Source organism: Leptopilina heterotoma, unplaced genomic scaffold (genome assembly GCF_015476425.1).
Source record: "Leptopilina heterotoma isolate Lh14 unplaced genomic scaffold, ASM1547642v1 Lhet_42, whole genome shotgun sequence".
NCBI classification, from domain to species: Eukaryota; Metazoa; Arthropoda; class Insecta; order Hymenoptera; family Figitidae; genus Leptopilina; species Leptopilina heterotoma.
In genome coordinates, this window is record NW_025111078.1 from 645387 (window position 1) to 668974 (window position 23588).

Consider the following 23588-nt stretch of genomic DNA (forward strand, 5'->3'; position numbering starts at 1 on the left):
TTATTATTAAAAACAGGTTTTATTGTTGGAGAAATTTAGGGAGATGTGTGAGACGAAAATATTGCCTGAAGGCGGCAGACTATTTTAGGGTTATACTACTGCTAATATTTTTCACACTCTGGCTATACTACTGTCGCTACTAAAACTTGATGCTATGCGAGTGAGACAAAAATGAGAAGTCGTATAAGTTTGAATAAAATTAGGAAAGAGATCACTTCAAAAACCGTGAATTATAAAAATACTTTTCTCTTCGTAGAATTTTTGTATTTTTTGCTTTTTTTTATCGTTTTTATAAATAAATTATAATAATATTTTCATTCTGAATTAGCTCGAATAATTCACTGTTTCAAACAGTGAAAGATTTTTTCAAATGTATACCATTGAAAAAAAAATGTCAAATAAATTAAATTTTGTTCAAATCTTCTTAAAACAATTGAATTTTGTGGAAATCTTTTTAAAATAATTGAAATGTGATAAAATCGTTTAAAAATAATTAATTAATTTTTTGAAATATTTTAATTTTTTCAGTTGAAAAATTTGGTACAATGTAAAAAAATCTAAACAATTTCAACGTTATTTTTTCTATTTTTGAATTTTCGGAAATATGTAATTGAAACTATAGGAAATAATTAAATTTTAAAAATTTTGAATGACTAGAATATAATTTTTAGATGCTAATTTTCATTTATTTTAATTTTTAAATTTACGCACTAGAAGATTTTTCATTAAAACTATTAAAAATCCAATTATTTTCAAAGTTTGCAATTAAAATTCTTCAAAAGTTAATTTTAAACACAATTGTAATAAAATACTTGAAAGAAATGAATTATTTTCAGTTAAATTTTACAAAATTTCTATTATTCAAAATCTTTTTCAATTTTATTGCATATTTCGAAAATTTAATTAAAAAAAGTATTCAAAAATAGTTTTCATTTTATACTAAAAATTTGATATTTTGTTGCGATGTTTGGAAGAAATGTCGTTAAAGTCATAAAATTGTAAAGAAAGGTTAAAAAAATTCGAAAAAGTCGCAATATCCGAGGCCTGTTGATTTTATCTGTTAGGATATATTTTTAGATAGAATTTAAATCAGTTTGGATGTAAGATACATTTTTATTGGATCTTTCAAGCGAGTGCTAAGGCAATAAGGTCAATTATTATATTATGTTGTTTAGATCATTTACAAATAGAACATTTTCTGCTTTTATTTGCTTTAATAATCTTCATCAAGAAAAAGGCATTTTATAATCAAAATGTTTTTAAGAGTGATTTTTCGAACTTTTTATTTTCTAAGGGATTTAATATTTCATTTGAATGTATATTTTAGTCCTGTAATCTAATCTTATTTAACGGAGCTGAATCTGGAATCTCATTTAATGAAAGTTGGCACACAAATCGTAACCTGTATCTTAGGTTAAATTACAAATACTCAACTTTAAGATCTGAATTCAGTATTTCCTACACTGATAAGTTGACAATCTGTTCTCGATCAAAAATGTTTGATGTTTCTCTATCTTGATTTCAGTTAAATTTTCTAACTTTAATTAACTTGTGAAGTTCAATTCAAAATGAATTCAAGTTGAAATGTTCAAAAAATGTAAATTGATATTTTATTATTAACTTTTACAAAATTCTGCCCAGGTAAAAGCACATTGGTAACAATTGTCTACCTATTTTTCACAGTAGTGCTTAATCTGCTCTATAACTAAAGTTGCGTCCTTCACCGGAAATCCAATATTTCCTCCTCTGGATCAAGAAATCTTGATGTCAGCAAATATTTTTAAAAGAAGCTGTAGGCATTTATATAAAATGATTCGATATTCCTATTTTTATTTGTCTTCTATAAATGCAGAATTGATTTTGTTAATTTCTATTTTCAGCTGATTGTAGATGGTAATACTTGTTTCAGTTCTAATTTTGATGAGTTTTAGAATATTTTTTGTTAGATTCGTATTGAGACCAATTTTTTTATTGAGAGCAGAATTTTTTAAATAAGCTCGCATAGTTTTGTTGAAAGTATCAAATTGAAATAAATGTGAATCAAATTGCCACCAAAAGTTTTGATCAAATTGTTCCCTTAATTTTGGATTAGCTTATGATTTGATATATTTTTTTGGTATCAATTCGTTTCAATTAATACTTTCTTAATTGAAATTTTAATTTTGTACATTTATATCAAAACAAAAACCAACTGATATTTTCTTTCTATTTCAGGTGTCTGCACGAGTATCAGCGGTCGGTAAGTCCCTTTGATGATATCATACAAATATATTTATTTGTGACATGTTTCAATAGTGGTAATAAAAAAATCTTCAATTATCGAACTTGAAGGTTTTCCTTACTGGATGACGATTTGTACCAAAAATGTTAATATCCATTTCTATTTATCAATGGATGTAAACTTATCACCAAAGATAGGTTTTTTCGTGAAAACTGTTTTTATGAAAAATTTACCAATCAAAGATTTTTAATAGTCTGATAGACTGATAGAAAAAAAGAATATAGTTTTAAGCAAAAACTATAAACATTGCATCCAATTTAAACCCGAACGTAAATACTGTAATTATTTTTAAAAAATTTAAATATATTTTTGTTTCTCGATTTTTTTTTACAAAAAGAATCACTTAATGCTGTTAAAAGCAGGATCAGATCGAGATTGTCTCTCCTTGGAATAAAATGTCCCAATTCCGGTATTAAACCCTTTTTTCTTCAATTAAGAAATTCAATTTGTAGGAAGGGATTTAAATGTAAATTGAGAAAGATATTAAAGCTAGAGAAATCTAAAATCGATAAAAGACGTTCCTACGTTTGCATTCAATTAAATATACACAGAAGTTGTTCTTCTATATTGATTCTCGTGCAATGACATAATTATTCTCTCGAAACGAATTTTATTTGCTAATATTTTAGAGAAGAATTTCCTAAAAATTTGTATAAAAAAATGGGTTAAAATTAAATTAATAATTTAAATTTGTTTTGATGAAAATTTGATGAAAGGTGAATAAAAATATTTTTGTGTTGGAAGTAAAGAAATGAAAAACCACATTTGTACTGTTGTAACTGGCCAATAGTATTTGCCACTTTTTCTTATATTATCATTCTATTTTTCATATGTACAAATAATATACAATAATTGCCTTTAATATATACGTATTATTAAAATCTAATCTCAATGATGTTATAGAAGTTACATGAATAGAAACTTGACCGCAACTAATTCATAGTACGCCATAGGTCTGCACGGATAAAAATATTTTTGTTTTCGACAATAGAATATTTTACAATTGTCTATCAAAACTTTTTCTCTTTTTTTAATTTTAGCAAAAAAAAAATTGTACTCAATTAAAATTCGAAAATATATTCAAATATTTTTCTAATTTCAATTGCAGTGGTAAAATTTTGATTGAATAAAACTGAAGTTGATACGACAAAAAAAGTTTCGGACAAATAAAATATTTTATTATAAAAACAAAATATTTTTCTCCATGTGCGCTTTTAAAGTATAAATACAAGTTTTTTTTAATATATATATAAAATTTGTATAATCTACATGGATCACTTGAAGTATATCTCTTCCTTTAATCACAAACGATTATAAATATAATAACTACCACTCGAGCAAGGGGTTGTGGCCTGTGCCACTCTGGCAGTACATTATTTAAATAGGCACATTTCATTCAAATTTCAATTCTCATATCAATTTCATTCGACATTACTTTCTTTTACTCGAGAAGCCTCATTTTCACGCACAAACACGAGTATTTTTTGGTTCAAATTAAAAAAAATATGTGATTTTTAAAACATGGTTAATAGTGCATTATTGCCCTAGGGTAATAATGAGTACTTTTTTTACCTGCAAAGAGTCAATAAACTCAAACTCGGCCGTATTAGGACCCATTACTGCCCTAGGGGAAATAATGGGTCCTTAATACGCCTGAGTTGCATAAAAGATTGTTATTTTTTGTTTGAATGATTGTCTATTTTTAAAATGTATAAATATCTCTCGAAAATAAATGCGAATTTATAAAAATGATGACATTGTTATTCATTGTCTGTGCGTAAAAATGAATGACTTTGATTAAAGTGAGATTTATCTTCAGAGATGCATTAAGTAGTTATTTTGCTTATTTTGATTTAATTTTCAAGATACGTGTCAACTGTTAAATTGACATCATAATAGACCATTTATCGGCGCAATTGCAATAATCAATCAACAGCCGCGACATTTTTTTTTTCTTTCTTCAATGAATGACGTTTTTTTTAAAGATTTATTAACAATGTGAATCCAAACTATTTCCAAACATTCACTAATAAAATCGAAGGATTTTCGATGTTTTTGCAACATTTTTCGTTGCTAATAAAAATGATTCTCGAGAAATACGAAAAACAAGGATGCCTCCTTGTGTTACGTTTTTGGCCCCCTTGTAAACAGGGTTAAAACCTACACTTATACGATTTATTATACAAAATGTAGGTTTTACTGTACAGTTTAAATGAAACCTGGATTTTTGCGCTATATGAACATATCTTATTGCTAATATTAATATTATTATTTTTTTACAATTACATATCAAGACCTTTTTTTGTCTGTCGTCATTGTTTCCGTAGGTCCTCTATTTTTTTTTGTTGAGTTTCCTCCATCAATATAGTGCCTCTATGAATAATACTATTCTAACTATATCGTTTATCGTAAAATTTTTTTTTCTCTCTATTTTTTTCTCGTGAGAGAAATATCTTTGCGCGATTATATATCATCCGTTTTTCGGCGTATTCGAATAATGCTTCGAACATAAAACTATCCCGAGATATAATTCTCCTTTTTTTTGTCTGTTTCTCAAAAGGGAAACAAACAATATTTACTATTTTATATAAATATGCATTGCGTTTTACAATTAGATGAATAATACCCTTATCGCGAGTCGAAATAAAAAAAAACATATTTACAGACAGCCACTGTACAGACGTAAATTTTTACGACGTAGTTTTTTTAATAGGCCTTCAATTTAAGTAGATTCCTTGGAAATTAAAAAGACCAGTTTTTTTGTGTATAACTTTTCATATCCTGAATATTAAATCATGAATTGAAAATATTTCAAGGAATTCAATACTGATAATAAGTTGTTGACGAAACGGACAATTTAAGGCAGTTCGTTTGTGACTGTTTCTCTAGAATATTCTCTCAAGTTTGGAAATTTTGAAAATTATGCAAAAGACTTTTTTAAAAAAATAATTTTAGTCACTGGCGAACTACCAAAGAAGTTAAACTTATTGAAAATTAAACAAATTCGGATTGAAACATAATAATTTTGAGGCCTTTATATCTCAGCAATAACGTTGTGTTGTTACGCTACATTTAGAAGTCATTGTCCTATTTCTAATATGCCCTAGTTTCGTCAATAAGATTATTATAATTAGAGCTAAAGTTGTTTGTACCATTGTTTAGGTGAGAGCACCTTCAGTAATCGTCTAGCCATTTTTTATTCCATTATATGTATAACTGACAAAAAAAATTTTGCAGCAATGACTTGACGATCACTTTATTTCCACTTGCAAGAAACTTTTATAGATGGTGAGATTTTTCATATTTCACGAGGTGAAGTCTAGAAATCCTCGAAAGTTTTGATTAGAGTAACTTCCAGCAAAATGTATCAAACAATTTGTAAATGCGTTACCAGTACGCAATGTTGATTTAAATCAAAATTTGATTGTTTAGTCTAAATTTTCTTTGGCAAAAAAAAACAAATTGAAAAGAAGATTTTTTGTCTGGATTCTAATTTATAGAATTATTGATGATATTATTGTATCTAGAGGTGATACGTGAGCAAATAAATAAAAGAGATTTGACCCTCTTAAAAGTTTCTCGCTCTTGGCTTGCTTTGTGAAAAGATGTCATCAAGACGTTTCTTTTAAACCACATTCTTTTCTCGAAATAGTAATAATTTGATTAGATTCCTCAGCGGTTTGTTTCTCTTACTCGAAGAGTGCTAAAATGTCGTCACTCGACGATGGATTTCCGCTACTGGCTCCGCTACTTGGTGGGGTATTTAGATCCGGAGGATCCAAATAGGAGAGCAATTCCATGGGGTCCACTACATCGTCTGGTAGTAACTGTAAAATAATTAGTTTTCTGTTAAATTCTGACTTTAAGAATTCGAAGTTCTTAAATATTCTCTAGTGTCCCTTGTTAAGAGATTTGTTTCTTTACGTAAAGCATCAGCAATTAGAAAAGGGAAAAGATAAATTTACAAATATAAAATTTCGTTCATTGGAAACTTACATTAAGAGACTCTTGTCCAGTTCCTTCGCCATCGATGACTGCAGCTGGATCGAAATTTAGATCCGAAGGTAAATCCGCTGAGTCATTATTAATATTCGTACTGGTATTTCCAGACGTATTGTGATTACTGTTGGATTCTTGCGACGATGGCGGGACGCTAGGAGGGCCACTGTTTCCTCCACCTGGCGTGTGTGGAGTGTGAGGTGTGTGCGGCGTATGAGGTGTATGTGGCATCTGGAATTATAATTATTTCATTAGAAATATTTTCAATTTTGTTAGGTAAAATTTTTATTCTCTACTCTAAATAATTTTCAAATCGTTTCGAATCGCAGGAACAGTATTCCAAAAGGACTGATGAACTTTCCTTTCTTCAGTAAAAAAAAATTAGTAAATTGAAAATGAAATGCTCTTACCTGATCGTTAAGTGATTTCTCCATGGCATTTAGAGGATCGAGAGAGTTGACGGAATCATTTAAATGACTCAATGGGCCGGTGCCATTTGTATAATCAGAATTTCCCGATGTATTTGACCCAGAATTAATGTCGTATGAGCCACCAGAGGAGTTTCGATGATTAATATTACTATTCCCGTAATTAGATGGCGTATTGTTTATCATAGAACCACTGACGATACTATTCATATCGGGAGGTATGTAAGGACTCATTGCCTGATTCATGTCCCAACTATTCATCGTTGGCATATTCATACTTCCCGGCGACATTGCTTTTATCATTCTCTTGCAGTCATTTTCCTCCTCTGATTTTATACTATTCAAAACTTTAGCTGGCTTCCAATTAGCTGCCGAGTCTATTGTCACTTCTTCGATCTCAGGTGTACTTGACGTCGTATTTAAAATTCCCCACATGTATTGATCTACTTCTAAGCCTTCGAGTTGAGCTGGTTTCCTATTAAACAACAAATTCTCATTATGTACTCAATTTCAATATATTTCTTCTATATAATCGTGGGTTAAATAATATTTTATTTTTTATGTTTTCTTTATATGTTGTATATGTTTTTATATACCAAAAGTAATTTTTGAACTTACATGCAAACGGAACATCTCCATGAACCCCTTTCGCAATTTAATTGAAGATAGGACTCGAGGTCGAAGCACTGAACATGTTTGCATTCGTGACCTCTGGCTGGCAACGTAATTCGCTTGAAAGTAATCGGACACTTCAGCGACACCTGAAATCAATTCGAAATATTTTTATATTTTTTGTGTACAAATACTACTAAATTATCTTATTTTTACTGATTTGTATCTGATAAGCTAATGTTTCGAATATGCGCATTTATTGGTAAAGCAGAAACTTCATTTGCCGACACAAAAGTTTATCTTTAAGAAAAATACTAAATATAAAAAGGAACAGACGATTTGTACTTTCTATCTCGTAATTTACGTTTTACGGTTTTAACTCAAACTTATTAATTAATTCCTGACGATCATCAATCCCTTTAACGCCCCTGGGACACAATGTCCTATCTCCAAAAAGCTCAATATCTATAAACAAAGTTAATATTTTTCTTTCAAATTTGGTGCGTTTTCTTCAGCAAAGAGAAGGTAGGGACCTGACGGGACAAAAACATTAGGCTCAGTTTTCCATGCGCATTGCACGAAGACTGAGCCTAATGTTGCTGTCGCGTTAGGTCACTTTCAGTTACATATATTTAAAGTCTTCTCTTTGCTGAAAAAAACGCACCAAATTTGAAAGTAAATTATTAATTTTGTCTGTAGATATTGAGCTTTTTGTAGGTGGGACATTGTGTCCCAGGAAAGATAAGAGGATTGACAATCGTTAGGAATTAATGAATGTAGGCCAATTGGTGATTTTTACCTTTAATGCTGTCTGTTCGACAACGTCTGATTCCGATTTAATTCCATTGTTTGTTATCGTGCTGTTGAAGTTCCTTTTAATTTTGGTTATACAATGCTCGGCCGTTAGCAGTCTTTTGCGTAGTAATCCTTGCAGTACACTTCGCACACTAGGTCGATGTACCAATTGAAGAACAAATAGATGCGACTGAAATTAAAATTTAACGTTTAAAAATATGTTTTATTGAAACGTAGGATTAGGATTAATAGCACCTAGGATTCGAGAAATGGGACAGGAATTAAGAATAGATACTTACACAGCAGCACGCCGATACAGTGATTTGGACAGTGTTGCGACCGCCCTGGCAAACATCTTTGAGGTAAAGTGGCTTATGGGACAATTTGTTTTCTCCTCGGTCAATCATAAGTGGGGTTGCATTGACAGAAACTTGCACACTTCCAGGCCAATTGGTGCTCATTTGTCGATCCTCATGATGGAAACACTTGAGTTGTAATTCAAGATCCGATCGCCACATGAGTGTCTCATGAACAGTTGACTTGAGATGAAATACGTGATTGCTCACTGCCAAATTGTGTTCTAATCTAAAGGGTTGAAGAATAATGCCGTCTCTTACGGGGAATGTTAATCTTAACTCATCTTTTTGCATATTGACTGAAGGCTTGAGTTCGTTAAAGTTAGGCTTAATATCAGAGTTTGGACTAATGTAGGGAGATATACTAGCGGCAGGAGTTAGGGGTGGTGTTGGATTTCCAGGAATTGGACTATGTTGGTAGTTCATATTTCCTGCTGGTGTTGTTCTCATCGGCGAGACTTCCTGTTGATACTGACTGGTGGCGACATATGATGAGGCAGCAGCTCCATATCCACTATTTGTTTGGTGTCCACCGGGGTGACCGACAAATTGATTACCAACCGTTGTTGGTCCCATGCTTGCAGGTACATTGGCGTTGTAATATTGGTTCCCTTGAGCTGGTGGATTATAGGTTGGAGTAGTTTGCCTAATGCCGGCTGTTCTAATCATTGGGTTGGAAGGAAAACCAGTCGTGGGCGAATTCATTCCCGGAACCGGTTGATATTGCTGTTGGAAATTAGGTCTCGTGGCAGGGTAAGTTTGGTGGGTTATTTGGTTGGGATATTGGGGAACTTGACTCGCGGGCATGCTGTTGAATCCGGGTTGCATCGCTGCTGGATTCGCTGTTGCGTATGGTCCCTGTTGCCTTTTTTGCGCCATGTGCATTGCGGGATTTGGGTAAGGAGTCAGCCTCCTTGGGTAACTTTGTTGTTGTTGTTGTTGTTGTTGCTGCTGCTGTTGTTGTAATTGCTGCTGCTGTAATTGTTGCTGCTGCTGAAAGGGGAATTATATTTTATATTATTCTGAACGAAGGTATATTTTAATGTGAAGTAAAGTCATCTAAGAGACACTTACCTGCATGGTCATCTTATTCATTTGCATAGTGTTGGGTCCCATGACGTTGTTCATTCCAACGTTTCCCATGTTACTCATGGAGTTCATTGAGTTAATGGAGTTCATCGAATTCATGGAGTTCATTTGGGACATTCCATTCATGCCGTTCATGTTCATGCCTCCCATGGACATTGGATTCATGGAGTTCATGCTACTCATGCTATTTAGCGAATTCATAGAATTCATAGAGTGCATAGGAGCCATCGAACCCATGTTGTTGTAATTGTTCATTCCAATGGATCCCATTGTCGTCATTGGTCCTCTTTGGCCATAACCTGAGCCGTACGATTGATGGGGCATTCCATGTTGACTCTGCATTTGCGACAATCGCATTAGATTCGGGGACTCGTTATAGAATTTCTGTAATCAAACATTTTGTTGCGTTAATTATTTTTACTAAAACTATTAAAAAAATTTACAAGTTTTTACAAAACTTTTTACAAAAACCAAAAGGTTTTTAAGTTTTGATAAAAAGAATTAACTTGTAAAAGTTTTTAGTTTTAATTAAAAGTTAAAATATAGATCATTAAGTTGAACGATCGTTTTTGGTATGAAATTTCTCGTGACGGTTATTTACCTGATTGAATTGAGTGGGGATATCTTGGCGGTCCTGCATGGCCACCACGCTAGCAGTGGCGGTGGCCGTAGCGGTGGCAGCTGCCACCATTGCCGCGGCACTGAACGTCGAACCACCACCCCCACTTTGGGGTGGTGTTGTGATATGATAGCCGGATGATAACTTGAGCGCTTCCTTTCAGCCAGTAATTGTGGCCGTCAAGTGTCTTTGTCCTCCCTCGAAATAGTGAATGAACTCGTTGACAAGAACCACCACCAATATTCTGAAAAAGATCATTTTTCGGTTAAATTAAATCTAAAACCTATTTTTGAGTTTTTTAAATTAAATTAAATTTTTTTTTATTTTTAGAGTCTAGATTTCTAACAAACAAATGTGTAAATTCCTAACAATAGATAACGTCTTCAGAGCCGCAAAAGGATAAACTTCTCACTGTTATCTTTTATAATCTATGAAAGTATATTTTCCCTGAAACCTTGTATTTTAAAATTTTAAACATACAATAGTGCTCCTAAATAGCATGTATTAATTTTGTTATTGTTAGTCAATATTCCTGTGATTGCAACTAAAGGTTTTAAACTTAGATAAATATTCCTCATTCTCAAATGATTTTTAAGGAAATATTATGAATGCTCTTGGTGAAAAATAGCCTTTTTAGAAAATCTTCCCTCATCTATAAGGGTTTGGTTAGAACTTGGAAGATTTCTTCGGAAATCCTTTATACCTGCGCTTAACGAAATTCTCAGAACTACCGCATACAAACTCAGTGATGGAAAGTTTGGTGTTCTTCCGGACCTTTCAAAATTTCTCCTCAACTGGAGATAAAAATCTCCTTTTTCATTATCATTGAAATATTTAATTTTACCAGAGTCAAACAAAAATCTAATTTTACTTACAAATTTTAATGTTTACTGTAGTATTTTCAGTATTCTTTTATTTTGTAAAGGGAATTGTTTAATTAAAGTAGTAGATGAATAGGAAGTTGTATAAAATGGGAAAATTATACAAAACATAAAAATTTAGACCAAATTTAGTATTTTTGCATTATTTTCATTATTTGATATTTAAAATAGTTTTGAGATATAAATGGGAGATGTAAATGTTTGAGTTATTTAGAGAGTGAATTATATTTGGACGAGAGTTTTGTCGATGAATTGTTTGAAGGCCCATAGTGTGACGTTTACGCCACTGGCTCGATCCCGAGACTTTACCCCGACCCGTCGTTTCTTCCCAGCTGGCCATGCTCGTCGAAGTCCCTATTGCTTTTCTGTGGGAAATGCACGTGCTCGCTATTCACACACTGTGCACATAATACACACATCCCTACTGCGTTCTACACATCGCGCCGTTCGAGTCGAAACACCGCAAACGGTCTTTAATGCATCAGACACAATAAAGCAAACGAAAAACTCAACGTGTATACCAACAAATATTCTTAAATATATTTTCGAAACATTTAATTCAAATTTACTTTATTTTTTTTCTTTGCAACTTCTGGACAGTTAAAATAATTTTGTTTGCTTTATTCAAATTAGCCTTTCTTATTCGAAAAAATTTACTTACGCGAACCTTACGCGACAGTAACATTAGGCTCAGTTTTCATAACTAATTATTAGGCTCAGCTTGAAAATAACAGACTCAGTTCCTAGATAGTAAAACATGTGGCGAAAATAAAATAAACATTCGGTTTTTATAATTTCAAGTGTCAAAAAAACTTTACTTAAATTTTTTTTTATTCCTTAGATGTTTGTATTGAGTTTACGAAGTTTTTTTCTGCTTTCTAACGTACAAGGAAGCTAAAAAAGTGTGTGTGTGTGTATAAAAATAAATTGTGAACAAAAGACCCTCGAAAATAATTCAATATCATGGTACAGCGTTTTCAGGGGTTGACGTCACTCGCGTTCTTACCCCCTTACTTCATTCATGCTGAATGCAATCCACCTATCCTAACCTTTCATTTCTCTTTTTTCTCCCTTCGAATAGCATCCCCTCTCTCTCTCTTTTTTTTCGTTTGGTTTCTCCTTCCATTGGGTCAGACTCCACACACTACGGGTTTCTATTCTTGGATGTCAATATTTCGTCAACTAGAGCCCACTCGGCACGCAACAAAGGCCTTGTAACTTGCGCCGTCGCGCAAGAGAAGCTGTAAATTATTGACGACTTATCCTGACAATAGCGATCACTACGATGCCGACTTGTATTTCTAATATAGTGATTTCAAATGGATGCAAGTTTCATTGTTGTATGGAAAAAAATTCACGCTTCTTGCCCCCTGCGCCCTTTTTGAAATTCCAACTGTTTACCAACAAATTTTCGCAATTAGATTCAAATAATTTTAGTTAAATTTAAAATTAAATTTTTGTTTTTGTTTTAATTGCAAAAATCATTTAGTATGAATTTATGGATCATTTATCTCCATTACCTTTTTATTATTACTCCTTATTTTATTTTACAGCAAAGTGTCTTTGAAAAGATTTTTTTTCATTTTTTAAATCGAAAAGACACTTTCCTGAAATATTTTTATCGCTTATTTATTGATAATCGTCATTCCTTATCGAAGAATCAAATCGGTTTTTATCGAGTTTCTTTGTTTATGTTCTTTAATCAAAACTTTTTTTTTGCTCTTACTGTTTTTATTACTTCGATAGTTTGTTGATTTGGTCACACGTTTCGATAACTAATCAAAATATTGTGTCACTTCCTGAAGAGTATTAATGAAAATATTTTTTTTTATTCTTAAGAAGTCTAGATTTTCTTTTTGTCTTTTTAATATTTTCGAAAAATATTTTCTATTTCTTTTTTAAAAATATTTTCGTTAGAAAGAAGAGGGCTTAGAATATGTTTACTATCAAATCAATATTTTAAGATGAGATGTTTCTTAAAAGTATCAAAATTGAAGCTACAAATTCTGATCAATTGTTGGTATCAAATCGTTACGATTTTATATTTTTAATAGCATGTGCGACTGTTAGACCTCCAATCCTAACTTTTCGACCATTTTTCTCTTAATAAATAAATTAATCTTATATTTCGTAAGGAAGTTTAAAATATATTCAGATATTAGCTTAAAATTTATTTTATATTTTAGAAAAATAATCGAAAAATTAACATTGGAAATCTAAGTCATATGTTAAGTTAATATTAATAAAATTAGTTGATATAAAATAATTTATATTTGAATGTTTGTTTAGAATCTTTTTTTCTGGAAATTTTATTTTTTGAGCAAATTAAAGAAAAGTTTTAATAATTATTTTCAATGATCATTTATGTTGTAATTCTAAACGGTCCCCATTAAAATACATGCGTTTGACAATTAAATGAAAATAAAGTATACACTAACATTTAATGGTGTGCTAATGCCGCATCGTTTGTGTCCCTTTAAAATTGAGGCTTATTTGAATTTTAAACAGAGACAGTGTAACCGACCGCGAAGTGTACAAAATAGTCAGGTTAACACGCACATGCTTTTCATGCTTATAAATTACTATCTACATTATACACTGTTAAAGATGATATCTTCCTAAGTGACTAATAAACATCCACGCAGTTATTTTTAATTTTTTACAGATTATATTTAAAATGAATTCTTCTTCTTTATAAACAGCGTGTGTGACAGATTTTCAATTTTAATTTTACGATTATTTTTCTTCTATTAAAAGAAATAAAGAAAATTTTTTGTAACCAAGGTTAAAATATGATCAAGAAGGGCAGTGAGGTGCAAAAATTTTAATATTTTCAAAATTTATTATTGTTTAACACTTTTAATTTATCGGTCAGCCTAACTGTTTTTACCAATTTAAAAGTGTTTTATATTTAATAATTTTGAAAGTATTAAAACTTTTACACCTTTATGCCCTTTTTGATTATATTTTAACCTTTCTTACAAAATATCAGCTGAATTTATTAATAATATTAAGAGAAAAATGATCGAAATGTTTACATTGAAAATGTAGTCACATAATGTTAAGTTCAAGTTGATAGAAAACTAAAGTTGAGAACTAAAATAAAATAGAGAATAAAAATATTTATACCAAAATAAGATAAATTATTCCGTACAGTGGAAGTATGTACATGTGGTAGTTAAAAATATCAGAGAATCTTTTTAGTTCACTTCCTATTTATGGGGAACTTTTCCTAACTATATAAATATCTTTTCGAAAAAATAAAAAGAATTCAAAATTCACAATTTTTTTTCTTATTTTTGAAATGATGGAGTTTACTATTTAGGATTCTAAACATATGTGATGCAGGAGGTTGTCTCTTTAAACGGAAGTAACATCTGTCTAACCCACCGAAAATTTTTAAAAAAAGGATGGGGGCGCGGATCGGAAAAAGTATTTTAAACGTCGATATATTTAAAAGTTCAACTTCCGTTCTTTATCTATTAATTATATTTGATTTGAAACAAAAATTTTTTTAAATAAGAAGTTTTAAAATTTATTTAAGTATTTCTTAAGATCAACGCTGATTATTTATATATTTGATGTCAAATTTTAATAATTTTCGTTTTAAATAGACCCAAAATACGTAATAATTTTATTCTCGTTTATACTATGTATAATAATCTACTGAAACAAATTTAAATATACGCGCTCGAAATCAGTGCTGTAATTGGTCTGCGGCCAAGGTCCGTCAATAGCCAAAGACTAAATTTAAGTCAGCATATCTATTTCCAAACCAGCGATTCGCAGTCACTTTTTACCGAAATTGGAATTTTGGGAAAATTTTTTCCTTGATAATGATAAATAAAATAAATTTGGTCGAAATTTTTTTTCTACGTTTAAAAATATTTTCAAATATTTGATTACTTGACTTTTTAAAAATGTATTACTATTATTATTTATTGTTTTGATCAATTTGAATTGTAATTTTCAAATATTAATTATTTTAAATAGTTTTTGATTCGAATTTGGAAATTTTTATCTAATTTATTTCAATCAAGTAAAGATTTGTGATAATTAAAATTAGATTAAATTTTATTTTTATTATTAATTATTATTAATTTTCATCGGCAATTTTTAAATTATTTTTTGAAATAGAAACGATAGTATTTGATGATTTTGAAGCAGAATGAGGGTAAGAAATAAATTCTATTTTCTGCACTATTACTCCCTGGAATATTTCTTTCACGTTGTACTCTTTTAGTCTGACACGAGCGGTCTGTAACTACTGAAACACTGAGATTCGACGCCCCTTAACTACTAAAATATAAATGTCGAATGAGAAATAAACTGTACACGAGCTATACTATTATATTTTATTTGTAACTACGCATATTTTTCAAACGCTCTCTTTTTTGTGTGGTGGCACATTTATATAATGCAATAAAAATACAGAATGGAGTACAATATATATAAGAATATCAACAAAGTTGCATTTTTCCAATTTTTAATCACCGTTTCATGGAATATTTATGATTTTTTTATTTAACTAATCCAAGTCAGTCATGTGGAAAGTATTAATTTATAATATTTCCATCCTGATTGAGAGAAAGTTATTTTTTTCAGTAATCGTAAATTTTCTTAATGTTTAAATTTATTGTTTTGATTATTTAGTTATTAAATTGTAGTATTTGCTTATGAAATTGTATTTATATTGCTCTTTGTCATTATTAAATTTTTTATTTCATTTTTATTTCATTTCTTGAAAGTATCAAATTGATGCTAAAAAGGATCAATTTTTGATTTTATCCTTTTTGGTATAAATTCGTAGGAATTTGATAGTTTCAAGTTAACTGTGTTTTCATTTCAATAATAGGACTTTAAGAGGATTTTTTATAAACGTAAATCTTGCATGAAGTGATTAATGGGAAATTGTAAATTTGAGATTATTGAATTTTAAATTATTGGGAAAAGAGGTGCACAGTTTGGAAAATTCTTGAAATGGTAATTTTATGTGAAGAATTTTGATTTGCATCCCTTGGAGAAAGAGCAACAGTGCACGTGTTAAAGAGCACGCGACTCTGCGTGTAAATGACATCTGACAGGTGTCAGTCGATTTACGCGACAGAAGAACAAAGTAGCATTCTCGAGAGAGACTAACTTTGAGTGCTCATTTGTTAGATGATGTATTCTCAAGTTAACCATCCTTTACAAAAACATTCAAGCGTTCAGTAACGGATAATGAAGTTCCCTACCCCTCGTTTAGAATCTTCAAAAAAAAAACACTGCTACTTTATCCTAAAGTGGATCAAATCATAGGATCATTTTTTTTTTTGACTAATTTACGTTAATTTTTTTAATCTGTTTCTATTTTTAAATAGTACTTTAAAGTATTATTTTCTAAACTACTTTCAAGTACTATTTACTATGAATATTTAAAGTAATGTTTACAAAAAGTACTTTAAAGTACAGTTTATTAAAAAAAATTTAAAGTAGAGGGGGATTTAAGTTTATTGTTTATATTTGTGGGAAAATCAGTCGTAATAATTTGAAATCTAGTTGTAGCTCTGTGAAATTAGAAGTTAGATAAGAGAGGAAAGGATCGTAAAAACAATAACTCTGAGAATTATTAACGGTATAAGGAGAGAGTAATATTTTAGAAATCTTTGAAAGTCGAACGTGAAAGAATTGATTTCGAGTGTTTGGCAGCACTTCCTGATATTTTCTTATCGGCCATCTTTGAGGTGTATGTATAGATATATATATAAAATGCGACCAGCTATTATGAAAATTTAATTACTTCCTGACCTTGCATTAAAACACATAAGAGAATAATTTACGAAGGACGCTTATTGTCATCCTGTTGTACACGTCACCAACATGATTCGCGGCAAAACAAATGTTTCATAACTTCAAATGGAATTCATCGCGTGTAGAATGTTTATGCAATCAAGACCTCCTGGGTTTATCCTACTCTGCAAAATCTGTTTCATCCAACTAACTTTTACCATCATCTGAGCCTTTTATAGTCACTTTGCTATCCAATTTCAAATTTAATCTGATTTACTGTGGGTTTTGAAAAACACTTTGTTTAATGTCTATTAATATCTATTAATTTTTCATATTTATTAATATTTCATATTTATTAATATTTTATATCTATTAATATTTAATATCTATTAATATTCCATTCTTAATCAATTTATTAATATCAATTCTTTACTACCCATTTTTTTTATTAACAAGAGAAAAATTATTAACAAAGAACGTCTTTCTGTAACTTAAAGATTTGAAATTCTTAGTATTTAAAAAAATATAACTTTTGGAAATAAAAGTGACTAAAAAGTGCATTTGCAATTTGGTGAATTGAAAATAAAGACAAAGTGACTAGAAAAAATCTGCACTATTTGCAGATATGTAAAAATATATATAGTTTACTGACATTATTACTAAAGCTGTTCAATAAAAATATTAGTTTCTTTTTCAAGAAAATGTAATATTGATTAGATCAAAGATTCAATAGAAAAAAAAGACAAACCTATGTCATTGACCTACATATCTATTCAATCGAATTCCGTTTATTGTATTAAGAATTTTGCATGATTCACACTGACAAGTGCGATATAAATTCAAGATTATAAATTTATTTCAATTTATTAAAAATTATTTTCTCCAGTAAAATTTTAATAGATTTTTTTTAAAAATTAATCTCTTAGGAAAAAAAGCACTTCGTCTATATGCATTTTGAGTAGAAATCAACTTAAACTAAAGTTATTTAATTTCAAGTGGTAAAAGTATGTGAAAGTAGATTTAGAAAGAATGCTCTCGTTGTTCAATAACTTCTAGAAACATAAAGGACGTAAGTTTTCAATACTTTCTACTAAAAGTTTTTTTTAATTTTAGGCATTTAAAAATGATTGTAGGGGTCCTCTTCTTTCAGTGGAAAATTTTTCAGAATTGAAAGTTCATATAACTAAAAGAAACCCAAATAAAAAGTTAAGGATTGCTATTTTAGAAAAGAAAACCAAATATTCTGACAATGATTTTTTAACATTGAAATCGAAAAAAAATTTTGCAAAATCGAAAGTGGATCAGTCTGTAGATGGCATTGACCAGCGAAATTTTGCAAAGCAAGGAGTAGAAATGAATTGTCAAGTCCTACGCAATATTAGTGCGCTAACGTGCCAAGTTAAATTTATAATTCTGTATGTCATAATTCTTTGCTGGTTAAAGCATTTCAGAAGTTATGACCTTGATAATCTTTTTCATTTCTAAGTTCTTTAGGCAAAAAATAAACCGTGTTTATTAAAAATCAGTTCTAAATTTCTGGTTTCGGTAGGAAAATAGAATCAATTTAGGATTTAGTACCAAAACTGGTACCTTCCTTTTTGAAAGAGGTTTTGAAAGTGAAGAAAGGAGTTTTTAGAAAAAAACAAGAGGTTTTGTTTCTTTGATGATTAGATAATTAAATATTTGTGAAAATGTATGTATTTTTGAAAAAAAGAATTTTTTTATTGTTTAGTGATTAAATATCTGTTTGATGACTAAATAAGCATTTCTCTTTAAGTATCGTCGTCGGCTGGGATCAGTCTCAATTGAGGGAGGATAAACTCGAGAGTGCGGCACCGGTCTGCCTCTTGGTTATCCCCACCAATTCCTAATAGTTTCTCGCTTCGTGACCCCTCATTCCCCTCACACGTGCATCACCACTGCTCCCCTCTCTCTCCTCTCACCTCCTGATACACCAATCCTAAACAGAGATCACGAAACGCGTATTGAGAGTACGCTTATTTTAACATGCCTATTTCTGATATTGTATCCCACTGGCGGTCTGTCTTCGGATTAGAAGTTTCTACTCTGAATATACACTACAGAAAATACTGCCTCTAAACTCTCAAAACTTCATAACAATATGATTTCATCTGAGTGGATGTATTATGACAATGTTTTTTCAATTTATCTTCAATTTTTGTTCAATTTTCTCCAAAGAAGGAATTTTCGATATTTTTGCAATATCAGAAAAGTAAAATAAATAAAAAAGGTCGTTTTTTAGCAAAAACGTATGTTTTGAGAAAGAAAAAAAATGTTGGACTTCGTAATTAAATTAATCATCTTGTATAATTTCTTTCAAGGTACGTGTTAATCTCCTTAAAGTCGTAGTGCCTCTCCAGCTATAATATCAACAAGCTTCTTCTAAAATAATTAAATCAATTTCCATCTCTAAAATTATTTCACCCGAAAGAATTTTATATTTATTACTATTTTTTTCAAAGCAACAGGTGCTACGCGTGTTCAATTATTTGATTTTTTTCATCGATTGAATGTCAAACAAGAAAGTCAAATAAAAAGAAAACAAAGTATAAAAAAAAGAAATTAAACATCGATAAATGTTTATAAAAATTAATATTAAATAGAGGAAATATCATCTTTAATATTTTTCAACTTGAATTGAAATATCCCCCCTCTCCTCACTTTTTGTAAATTGAGTGGCACGAGCCAGTGTCTGTTTCCTATCGAGCACACACATACACATACACCCCCTCCCCCACCTTTAGTTACGTCACTGACTGTCCATTGCGATGCCTGTCGAGAATTATATATATATATATATATGTGTATACTTTTTTTGTTGTATATTTGACGTGATGAAAATTCGAAAGCAAACTTGAATCTTAATCCAATTTGAAAAAAAAATTTTCTTTAAATGATAAGAGAGTGATGCTTATTCCTTATCATTTAACAAGAAATTGCGCGGTAATTTACAAAAAAAAAATTGTGTATATTTTTTTTTCTTATTTAAAGCATTACATGTTTTCTTACACCTGCACGACAAAAGTTTTATAATTTATTAATTCATTCGTTGAAGAAAAAGGAATTGCCAGTGAAGGTCGTGTGCGGAGAGTAAGAAAAAAAAATTGGACGTGTACATGATGGCAGTTTGACAGAAGCGTTGAAAGTTTCTGTTGACAACGTCACTCGCACGTTCCGATCTTTTTTTTGCACGTCATTTACAAAAATTGCTTCTTTTTTTTAATTATAGTCAATTAGGATTGTCGATTCTATTAAAGTAATTGCAGAGTTATGATTTTTAAATGATTTAAAAATAATTTAAAATCAATTTTAAATTCAAAAATTGTAAATTTAAAAGTTGTAAATTTAAAAATGTAAATTTAAAAATTATAAATTTAAAAATGTAATTTTAAAAATGTAATTTTAAAAATTGTAAATTTAAAAATAAATAAAAATTGAAATGAATTAAGAAAAATATTGTAAATGAAGGTAAACAAGCTAAATGAAGAAGAGGAAGAATATACAAAATTTGAACGCATAAATTGAAATTTATATAAATATAACAACAATGTAGCAGGGTTATGATAAGAAATCAACTTTAAATAAAACTGGATAAATCCAATTATTGTTTAAATAAGATAAGATGAACGTTAATAATTTCAGTTGCTTATTGAAATATTAAAATTAAAATCGCAAAATTTTAATAATTTCAATAATTTTATCAAAAAATGACTTTCTGTTTAGCGTCTCACGTCAATGAACTTCTTTAAGTAGTCTCGCTATCTTCCCTGAGAAATATTTAGTAGAGTGGGACAAAGAAACATTCAAAATATTTAAATTCGAAATAGTCTTTTATTTTTATATCTTTACCACTTACGTTCAAAATAATTAATTAATTACGTAACTTAAGGAACGGATTTAACAGAAGAAAAACAGATTTAGTAACAAGTTGTTTGAAAACATTTGGTTAGTTTTTAATTCGAAATTTTATCCTCAGTGCTAGGGTCGAAAATTGCCAAATTGCAGAATCATAAAAGAAGGGAAAAAGTTTTTTAATTCTTAGAAATTGTGTCAAAGTTTTGGTAAGCATCAGGTTCTGTTTTTCTGCTACAATAATAACATGGTGTACGTGACGTTCTGCATTGCTTTTCCAACACACTTGATTCACTTGAGTAGAGCATGAGATGAAAGCGACAAATCTTTTGGAACAGTTAACCATTGTGAAAGCGCGGGATATAAGAGTTTAAAGCAATAAAAATGTATACACATTCACATTATCCCTCGAGACTCGATGACAGAATACTACTTAGGTTCTCTACCTCTTTGGGAAATAAAATCTTGTAGACTAAACATTTAGTTTTATCGTTCAAAATTTAAGATGACTTGAAACAAAACAAGTGACTCATTCCTAGAAATTCAAAGAACCAAAGATTTAGAAGATTTAATATTTCCTAAAGATGATTTAATTATTCACAATCAGTTTGAAAAGATTTTGCTGGAATTTGTTGCTTTCGCGGGAAATTCAAATACGCGCCGTGTCTCCTCTCACACGTGTTTTTGATGGAGCGCGGAAATTGTGTTATTGTTATTTATATATGTGGTAAAAAAAAACTTACCCTAGAGATCAAGGACTTGCTTTATTCTTTATAAGTTTGTTTGTTGTTTTATAATCCCAAAAGTGTCACTTAGAAAAAGCACTAAATTGCCACAGCACAAAATTTATTTTTTTAAATAAAATCACGTGAAATTGTCACTTGTACACACAATAAATAATTAAGAAAGACACTCTAAATTCAACTGAGCGGAACACTTTTCAAACCGTAAACATCACCGCGTCGTTGTCGGTGACCGACTGTCAGTGCTCACTGGTAGTGTACTGTAACCGAGTCTCTCGGAGAGTGAGGCGAACGAGCGAGCTGATTGTGAGCGTCGGCGCTTGCTGTGTCAACGTAGTAATGTGCTCTCGAACTCAGTGTAGAATCCGAAGAGCAATCGACGGCCTAACGCTCGGGGTCGAACGCGCGGCGCCTCATTGGACTCGCCGGAAGAAACGTCAAACCGCGTTCCACCTCTCTCTTTCTCTCTGCCCTCTCTCTCTCTCTCTCTCTCTCTCTCTTACTCTTTATCTTAACTCTGTCTGTAGTTTGCTATAGTGTTATTTGTCTCCCTTTCTCTTGCGCTCCTCTTCTCTAAAACTTTATTTATATCCGGTGCTTGCGCTGCTAGTTGTTCAGTCCGTTTATCACGGGTGCAGTATGAGAAACTATGAGAAACTACTAGATAGCTAGCTACTAGATAATAGTCCTAATTTGGGTACCCGATAGGTTTTAATCGTGGAGAGACTGCCACTCTCTCAGGTTGGACAGAGTCAACCCTCCGGGTCGAAAGTAATAAGTACTATTCGACAAAGAAAGTACTACTGTATACGATCCAATATCTTCATAGAGTAATGAATCTTCGGTGTAATGAAGAATAAAAATCTGGTCTGGTAGAAGGTAGCCTATCTTGTAGTAATGGTAGTATGCTACAAGATAGGCTAGCTATTGTATTGCTGTTATATGTAGATGTAAAGTTTGTTAGTAGTGACATTGGTATGTATGGGTGGGGAATTGGTAGTGGTAGTGATATCATTGGCACAGTTCAAGTAATGTTAGTAAAGAGATGTAGTGGTGGTGGTAGCGTAAGGCTTTGGTCGTAGTAGTATCATTAGCATTGTTGAGGCATAGTGCGGTGGTAGTGGTGGTGGTGGTAGTATAGTAGTCATCCGAGTCGTGACGAAAGGGTGGGAGGTTGCGCGACATACACAAGAGTGGGACGGAGATATGCGACGAAAGCACAGGCACACAAACACCGTGACTATATTCCTTCGAGTGGGGGGGAGTGTAGGAGCCTAGCTGTCGACGACGAGAGAGACGGGTGGCGGGGGAGGCTGTGTGACGGGGTGACTGGCTAAGAGGGGTAGAGGGCAGGGATCGTGCAGGAAGGGCACTGGCGAGTCACGTTGGAGGGGCATGAGGGGTCGCACGCGGCACGGATGAGATCCGAGGGGTTGCCGAGCGTTTGGGGGTGGGGAGAGTTGACCTGAGCTAGTTCCCCTCCATTCAATCCACCACGGCCACAATATCGGTTATAGCGAGCCACTGTTGCCAGTGTTGCCAGATTGTGCGCCTCAACGGCTGCTGCAGCGGCGGCGGCAGCGTGTGGGTGGAGCCAGGCGTCAGAGGGAAAGGAAAGGTCCCTTGTACTGCCGTTAAACATGCCGCTCGATCTGCGAGAAACCCGCACGCTTCTTGCCCTCCGTTTTCTACTCTTGGCGTGTGCCTGCCACTGCCACGCCGTTGCTGCCGATGCTGATGCCCCTGCAACATCCTTGCCAATGCTCGCTTTCAATTCGAAACTCGAGTGTGAGAAATCTTCGGATGGATTTTCAAATTCCGATGATCGGTTTACAAAAACCCATATACTGTCCAGTTGAGGTCGAGAACGTCGAAGGGGGCGGCGGCTCCTTTCGTAATCTTGCCCATGTTCACCACTGACGTAGGTGGCTCACTCCTTGCCACCCTTTCTACACTACGTTCTCCAATACCGATTTAGGACTCGATCTGAAAAATCTCACACTCGAGCAGCAACTTTCCTTTCAACGTGTGTAATGACAGGAATGTGGCACACATTCTCCTCGCAGACAATGCATTTCCGAAAGTTAATTCGGAGATAAGCAAATGAAATCGTATTACATGTATCCGAAGCTCTAAATGTGTC

The 23588-nt window shown here is 31.7% G+C and overlaps 1 protein-coding gene across 1 annotated transcript; it reads right to left on the reverse strand.

Annotated features, from left to right (window-relative positions):
* Positions 1-3045: 3045 nt before the first annotated feature.
* Positions 3046-21851, reverse strand: LOC122506427 (zinc finger MIZ domain-containing protein 1-like). Its single transcript, XM_043618592.1, has 9 exons — positions 21446-21851; positions 10162-10423; positions 9546-9944; positions 8415-9464; positions 8120-8305; positions 7327-7469; positions 6691-7183; positions 6278-6511; positions 3046-6108 (listed from the first exon to the last, which is right to left on the reverse strand). Exons 2-9 carry the CDS (start codon positions 10249-10251, stop codon positions 5971-5973), a joined length of 2733 nt encoding a protein of 910 aa, XP_043474527.1. The 5' UTR covers positions 10252-10423; positions 21446-21851; the 3' UTR covers positions 3046-5970.
* Positions 21852-23588: the final 1737 nt, after the last annotated feature.